At 43.5% G+C, this 8,670-nt stretch overlaps 1 protein-coding gene across 1 annotated transcript in view; it reads left to right on the top strand.

Annotated features, from left to right (window-relative positions):
- Positions 1–3,526: 3,526 nt before the first annotated feature.
- CCDC89 (coiled-coil domain containing 89) overlaps positions 3,527–8,670 on the top strand; it is a 106,326-nt gene continuing 101,182 nt past the window's right edge. Inside the window, exon 1 of the mRNA XM_073670171.1 lies at positions 3,527–4,033. Coding sequence (XP_073526272.1) covers positions 3,692–4,033 — 342 coding nt within the window. The 5' untranslated portion in view covers positions 3,527–3,691. The remainder of the gene's footprint in view (positions 4,034–8,670) is intronic.

Here is an 8,670-nt window from a genome sequence, read left to right as displayed (position 1 = left end):
TCTGTAATTTGCAAACCATGTTTGGGTTGCTTTCATCTTGGAATCCTGGAGGTTGTTCCATGTAAATATCTTCTGTTAAACTTCCATTCAAAAATGCAGTCTTTACATCCAGATGTTTCAGTTCCATTTGTTTCATTGCTGCAACTGCAAACCAAATTCTTATTGTAGTATGCTTGACAACTGGAGCAAATGTTTCATCGTAGTCTTCTCCATATTTTTGAGAATGACCTTTAGCTACGAGTCTTGCTCGGTAACGTTTAGCTGTGCCATCTGTTCGGTACTTTACTTTAAAAACCCATTTACATCCTATAGCTTTTCTTCCTTCTGGTAATTCTGTTAGTGTCCATGTTTTTGAGTCATGCATGGATTTTATTTCTATTTCTGTTGCCTCTATCCATTTATTGGCTTCTTCTTCAGGAAGTTGAGATATGTCTTCCCAAGAGGAAGACTCATAAATTTTACTTCTACTTACCTTGTATGAAAGGCATATTGGTGGTTTTCCTTTGTTTTCTCTTATTGAACGTCTTGGTTCTGTGTCTGTTTGTAGATGTATCTCTTCACTTTCAGTATTCTGTTTTTTATTAAGTTCAACTTCTTTTTCATCAGATATTCCTTCAGCTATATCATTGCTGTTTTTCTCATTTTTTGTTTCCAGGGAAATCATAGTGTCTTCATTTAGATCCTCAATGAATGTCACAGTGTTCCTCACCATAACTCTGTCTGTTTTGGGATCTAGGATTCTATATCCTTTGCAATTTTCACTATATCCAACAAATATTCCTTCCATGGACCAATTTTGAAGTTAGGAACGTTTTTCTGTTGGAATGAATACAAAAACTCTACAACCAAAAACTCTTAAATGATTTACACTTGGTTTCATACCTTGCCACAGTTCATATGAGTTTTTTTTTCAGTTTTCTAGAAAAAAGTCAGTTCTGTACATATGTAGCTGTCATTGCTGCTTCACCCCAATACTTCTCTGACAGTTTGGAATCTGTCAGCATACACCTTATCATTTCAGTCAGAGTTCTGTTTTTCCTTTCTGCTACTCCATTTTGTTCAGGTGTGTATGGAACAGTCTTTTGATGCTCTATACCATTTTTCTTAAGTAGTTTTCTATTTGGTGTCCTATGAATTCACCTCCATTATCACTTCTAATGAAACTGGCTTCCTCTGAAACTTGTTATTAGACTTTGACATGTAGTCTACTAGTTTATTGAAAACTTTGTTTTTGTTCTTGATCAAGTATGTGACTGTGTATCTTGAGTAGTCATCTATAAAAGTCACCATATATCTATTGCCTCCTGATGTAGTCACTTTCGTGGGTCCACATACACCAGTATGCACCAATTCAAGTGGTCTTGAGCTTTTCGTTTCACTTTCTTTAGGAATAGATATCTTTGTGGCTTTGGATTTTATACATTCACATCTTATGGTAATTGAGTAATCAGATATCAATAGATCCTTAGTCAATTCTTTCCTTTGTAGCTCCATTATACTTGCAGGATGTCTGTGTCCTAGACATCTATGCCACATGTGAATACAATTCTTGTGATCATGTGAACACAACTTAATCTGTTCCTTTAATGTGTCTAGATGATATAATTGTTCATCTGCCTTGACATTGGTTATTATCTTGTTTCCTGATAGGATTGTACACTCATCATCTTTGAATTTTACAGCAAGTCCTTTAGCTGTTAGATGTTTTACAGATAACAATCCTCCTTCTAATCCTGGAACATATAACACATCCTGTACAAGTATTTTTGAATCATGCCCAAACTTGTTAGAACAGTTTAGCATTCCTTGTCCAACACCTTCTGCAGTTATTTTGCTTCCATCTGCAAGATAACTGGCTTCCTTCTTATTTAAATTAAGTTCAGTAAAGAAATTTTTATTACTTGTCATGTGACTTGTTGCTCCTGAGTCAATAAACTAACCCAACGATGATTTCTTATCAGTCACTTTAAATGTGCCATTCCAATTATTTTCACATGAATCAGAAATTGTGTTTTTCACCTTCTGCTTATTCTCTTTATGATGTAATTTCTGTTGTTTTGCTTTCCATATAGTGCAGTCTTTCTTTAAATGTCCTTTTTCTAACATCTGAAACATTCTCTAGTCTCTTTATTATAGGGTCTTTTTGATTCTGTAGCTTTAAGAGCATTTCCATTATCTTTTTCAGTAGAAGAATCATTTGTTTGTTCTTTCCTTCTTTGATATTCATCTAAGAGTCTGGTCTTCACAAACTCTAATGTAATGTCTGTTTCAGGTCTTGTCTCTAGTGCATTTATCAAAGCAGTATATGAATCCGGTAAACTACACAATAATATTGCTGCTACATGGCTTTCCTTAATATCTTCAACAATTGATCTCAGCTGTGATATCACTTCCATAATAGAGAATATATGCTTCTGCATGTCATTGTCTGCACTTAGTCTCATACTGTAAAGCTTTCTTAGCAGAAATAACGTGTGATTTAAGCTGGGTCTTTCATGTAGCTTTCTTAGTGCTTCCCACATTCCCTTTGCTGTATCCTCATTCCTTGCTTGTCTATTTTTCTTATCCCATGTCTGATTATCCTCATCAGGTCTATCTGAAGTGATTACTTCCCATAAATCATCTTTAGACAATAACATTTCTACTTTGAACTTCCATAACTGATAATTCTCATTATTCAGCTTAGCTACTGTGAGTTTTAGCTCTGTGCTACTTGTTATCTTTAACTTGCCTTACTTGTTTGGAGAGAATTGTACTGAAGAATTCTTCTGCATTCACCAGGGTCTTGCTGAGAGTTCCGATGTCCTGGGTGTCTGGGGTCCTCGGTGCCTGGGCCCATAACCTGTTGCACAGCTTCTGGATACCCACAGTTGCGGTAGAAACTTCACAGAGCAGATTACATGGGATAACAAGCTTTTACTTCTCAGAACATGAGGTAAAGGAAAAAACGCACAGTCACACAGTGTTGCACCAGGAAGTAAGCACAAAACAGAAAAGTACAAGAGAGACTTTTTTCTTTTACAATACAGTAAACAAGGAAACTTTATACAACATCGTCATCTACTGTCAGATCAGCATAAAGTCCTCCTTCACACAAACAAAGAAGTCCACAACTGTTGCATATACCAACAAGAATAGCACACAGAACACAGGTATCAGGCACATACATATCATGTTTGAAATCTGTGCAGTAACACAGGGGCTGAAGAGGTAAGGGGACCCCCTTCTACCTCTAAAGAAGGTGGAATTGTACATTATTATGAGCTATTGGACTGCAAATGGCCCATGTATTGTTCTTCCACTGGGGCCTTCTTCTGACTGTGTCTGCTCCTGAGAGACAATATCACCAGATCGTATGTCAGTAGTTTTAAACTAAGGGTACGTGCACACGGTATGTAAACGCTGCGGATTGCAGATGCCAGATGTTACAGCATAGTGGATATGGGATTTATACAAAAGAGTTAAGGGGTTTAGGAGCTGCTTCAGTGTGGGAGTGGCAGGTTTAGTGAAGAAAGGAGTCACTTCCTGATTGCAGGCAGAGTCTAGTTGAGTGAGAGACAGTGACTAGTGAAGACGTGACACAGGAGAAAGTACAGGAGAAGGATGTGGGTGTCACAGTCTGGGAGATTTTGGACAACCTTATCTGGAAGGTGAATCCGAACAGTCTAGTCAGCGGGGACAACAGGAACAGATGTCCATGAAGAGGTCAATGTGGGAACTTCACCTTACGTGCCAAGACAGGACAGCCTCATCAGGGAGGTGGATCCAAGCAGGTCAGGAAGTGGGACAGAGATTGGAGTTACCCAGAGAGCTGGCGCACTCGGCGTTGGTCTTCATGTCCAAATCGGTGTCTGTGACTTTCATCACTGGTAAAGTGCCGCTGTATGTGAAGAGATCACAAAGAGACTGTATCACTTGTTACTCCCAGTATGTGACTGTGGCAGCAAGTAAAGAAGTTTTTACGTGTTTAAGATGGTCTAGTTTTCTCCTTCTGAAGACTAAAAGACTTAACACCCGGGACGGCGGGTCAGAAGTGAGTATGGAGGTCTCCTCCATGGAAGCACCACAACATACACACACCCAGGGATTCTCAGAGTCCCTTTTTTCTGTAGCGGGCCAGGGTGAGGATTTAATCACTGAAACTGATCTGCCACTCACCACCGACTGCCACCCTGCCCCCCATTACACCCCACACACACACACATCACACCCCTAACACTGGCTCTAATTAGACCACATCAATATCCACATGCAGATCTTTCTTTAATGCCAAATACATGTTTTGATATCCACCTTCTACCTAAGGCTATGTCCACACGTTGCATTTTTTCCCCAAACATTTTTGCCTCAAAAAGCGCAGTATTTTACTGTTCCAGCAAAGTCAATGAGATTTGTGAAAGCTCATGAACATGCTGCTTATTTTTCCTTGCAAATCTGAAGAAGTTTCAAATCTGCAGCATGTAAATTCTTTCAGCGTCATTCTAATGAATGGGTAAAAACGTCATTAAAAAAACACATCAAAAACAGGGGCAAAATAAGGGTATTTTACACAGTTCTTGCCAACACTTCATTATTTGCAGCAGGAAAATCTGCTGCAAATACTGATGTGCTGGCAAGAAAAATGCAGCATAAAATACAAGCATTTTTGCCGCATTTTTTGCATGCGGTTTTTATTCGTTTTTCCCATTCATTAGTATGGGTGAAATCTGCAGCAAAATAGGTCAAAGAATTGACATGATGCAGATTTAAATCTGCTGCGTATCTGGAAGGAAAAAATAAGCAACGTGTGCATGAGACTTCAGGAATCTGATTCACTTTGCTGGTACTAGGAAGTCTTTCAGGTTTTGTGACAAATCTGGCAGAAAAAAACATAGACAAAAATGCAACAAAACCATGTCATGTGCACAGACCCCAAGGTTTCATGTTTTGGCTGCATAACAGTGATAAGATCATTTCTGGGCCATTGTTGAAATCCATTTAAATTAGCTATTCATAAATGTAAGTGTTTTGAAATTATCAATCCAGATAACAGTACATTTCCATTGTCGATGGCAACTTGCAATGCTTCCATTATCCAATAGAGGGAGTATAATTGTTTTACAAGACTGTCTAGATACTAAACTTATAACATAGTAAAGTTATAATGTTCTGCAATAAATATTTTAAATTGAGGACTACGTCCTATAATGACATACTGTATATGTTAGCCCTCCTCCCATGTTATAATGTCCCCCATCCTGGGCCTCTTTCTGGTATAATGTCCCCCATCCTGGGTCTCTTGCTGATGTAATGTTCCCTATCCTGGGCCCCTCCCAGTAATAATGGCCACAATCCTGGGCCTCTTCCTTGTATCATGTCCCCCATCCTGGGCATCTTCCTGATATAATGTCCCAAATTCTGAGCCCCTTTTAGCAATAATGTCTCCCATCCTGTACTAATGTCCAAATCCTGGCCCCTTCCTGGTATAATGTCCCCCATCCTTGGCCCCTTCCAGTAATAATGTCCCCCATTTTGGCCCCTTGTTGACATAATGTTTCCCATCCTGGGCCCCTTCCTAGTATAATGTCCCTCATTCTGGGCCCCTTCCAGTAAAAATGTTTCTCGTTCTGCCACTCTTCATCAACACATTTTAAAAAAAAATAAACGATTCTTCTTACCTTCCCGGGCTCTCGTGATGTGCGGCATCCTCTGCTCAGCCCAGAAGCCGGCAGCTGATTTAGATGCGTCCACCACAGGCGACATATGACATCACTGCCATGCATTGCAGTGCAGGAAGCCAGTGATTCTTTGTGCTGCAATACATTTCTGCTAAATTTGTTTCCTCGGACACATATCCAGCTGAAGTAGGCGCTGGTGGGCCCCCCTCCCACACAGGCCTGGTTGCAGTCGCCCCCTTTATGACTGCAATCCTGACTCTCCTGGTAATAACTCTATAAAAAAACAACTAGTTTCAAACCACTCAAAATAAGAAGTAAATGAGGATTAATACAATATTACTGCTCTCTTATATATATGCTCCCTTATATATATGCCAGAGCTGGTGTGTCACTCTCTTTAAGGAGAAACACTACCCCTTAGACCTCAGTCCAGAGCCTCTCATCTAGCCAAATCAGTTCTCATACTTTGCATTGACGAGGGACAACAGCCCGAAACACCGTGTCTGCAAATTGAGATTCTGATTTGGCTTTTATCCTAAGTCATATTGTACAACTCGTTAAAGGGTTGATTGTGCTTTGTAGGATTGCTACTTCCAATAGGTGGCGCTATAGAGTAGTGTTGAGCCACCCCCGTAGTGTTCGAGTTCGGTTCGGTTCGTCGAACACCCGTGTGTTCGCCGAACTGTTCGTCGAACTGTTCGTCGAACACCGTTAAAACCAATGGCAGGCAAACAAAAACACATAGAAACACATAGAAAACACCTTCAAAGGTGTCCAAAAGCTGACAAACTGCTCAGAAGACATAACTAACACATGGAAAAGTGACAAGTACATATAGTCATGCGAAAATAAAAGAGGTGGAGGAGTAAAAGGAGGGGGAGACACAGATATAGGCATGTCATGCCCTTCTAAAATCCAAAAAGTGAGAAGCCGACACGGCCAGTCCGCTCCTGCCCGTGCCACCTCCGTGTCGCCGGGTTTGTGCCAGAGCCGCGGTGAACCCTGATGGCCAGCCCCCCTCTCCCAATACTGGTGCCTGTCCGCTGGTGGGTCGAGCGAGCCCCCCTGTGGTGGAGGCAGCTCTAAGCTTTTTAATTTAAATTGTCTCTCTAATTTGAATGAATACACTTTAAATCCATTTACAAGGATCTATTGGAGGGCAAGTCTCATGCCAGCAGCCGCGTAATTCCAGCTCCAGTAGCGTCCACTAAAGCTGCTGCAGTTAAAAAGCTTTTATAAGGATCGAGCTCGGCTGTCCACCGCAAGGCATCCTACTGCCAGTCCCAGCCCCTATGCCTTGGGGTGCCTCCTGATGCTCTTCACTGAGTATCCCGTGGTCCCGAAGCATTTCCTTTGAAAAAATGAAGTGTCCAAACTACAGGTGGTGTAGCTTGCTTAACAGCCGGGATAATCCACTGACTAGCAGACCCTGCTACTAGGCACAAAGTATTTCCTGGGCTAGATGAAGTTAAAAATTTGTAATTAGATACTCTCGTTGGATGCTGAGAAAGCATTCCATAGAGTCTCCTGGCACGCCATATATGATTCTCTTAAAAAGCTTGGGGTAGGGGTCTAGGGGACCCTTTTATAGCCAAAATCACGGCCCTGTATCGCAATACGTCACCTAGGCTGAAGATAAATGGAACTGTAGCACCCTGAGGGCTCGGTTGCTACAGAGGTATTGCACCTCACCCAGAGGTGTAATATCTCACTCTCAGGTAAGGATGTAGTGTGGATCAGGACCCGACACCTGCATGCATTACACCACATTGCCGTGGGGCAGGGCGACCAATATGCCCCTGAGATGGGCACGACAGTCCCTGTCCCTGGCTGGAGTGGGGGGAGGGAACACTGAGGAAGGGGAACCCTGTGGTGCAGGAGCAGGGAGGAAGCAGTTCCTGGGTGCATTGAGAAGGGAGTATAAAAGGTGGGCACCATCTTAGTTCAGTGCAGAGAAGTCTGAGCAGAAGTGGCAGGGAGCAGGGGCTCTGCATGAGCTCTGCTCCGGAGGCGGGCCTAGTAACAGAGGCCCAGGCCTGGAAGAGGGAGAAGGAAGGAAGAGGAGCGGAGAAGGCTCCAGAAACGAGGAACGAAGGGATCTCAGGGGTGCGGACGGGCAAGTCGCCACCGCACGCCAGAATCCACCTGCGTGGAGGGGTCAGGCCAAAGGGGGAGACCGGTCCCCGAAACTAGTGGAGGCAGGAAACGACCCTCAGCTAGAAACAGGAGGCTGTGACATTTTATGTGGCGCAGCCCCTCGCTACACCCGCTAGGAAGGCACCACATAGGGTCAGGGAAACTGGCGCCAAGTTTACCAAGAGGAGGCCCGAGGCAGCCGGACAGAAGGGTTGGTAAGAAAGGCCAGACAAAGGACACACAAAGGGGGTCCTGTGAAGCGCTCCAAAGTTATCTGGGAGTTGTCTGAGCCCCTCACCTGGTGAGCACAGTACGACGTGGGCAGCCGTTACCTGCAGACGTGGTCTGGATAATAAGAACTGTGAGTAAAGGCCCTGGACTGCATCACTGACTCCGTGTCATTACTGCTGCTGCCCTGCACCATCACCCCCATCCTCCGCATACACTGCCCTGAGGCTATACTCCTCCCGTGGGGAGTTATGCTACGCTCTGCTGCACCCACAACACCAGTCTCAGCGGTCTGCCCTGGAGCGGCGGTTCACTCTGACCGCAATCCACGGGTGGCATAGTCGGACATTTAAACATCAAAACCACATAAATAGTTCCGCCACTGGTTTGACCGCCCTGAGCCACGGAACCGGGTTGCCGCCACGGAGACTACAACCACCAGCATCCACCAAAAAGGGTCCGGCTCCGGGTGTCCCAAGGCCCAGGGGGCGCGTCAGAACATTTTCATCACCTTTCACAATCACCAATGGGACAAGGCAGGGATGTTCTCTGTCCCCTCTCTTATACATCCTAGTGACGGAGCACCTGCTCTCATCAATTCGCCATAACCCCAATATTAGGTGGATTGAGGTGGGAGGCACCGAGTACA

Source organism: Phyllobates terribilis, unplaced genomic scaffold (genome assembly GCF_046119375.1).
Source record: "Phyllobates terribilis strain yellow unplaced genomic scaffold, ASM4611937v1 Scaffold_2__4_contigs__length_985480577, whole genome shotgun sequence".
Taxonomy (NCBI): Eukaryota; Metazoa; Chordata; class Amphibia; order Anura; family Dendrobatidae; genus Phyllobates; species Phyllobates terribilis.
Note: the sequence above shows the minus strand (reverse complement) of the source record. Positions and strands in the feature narration are given on the sequence as shown.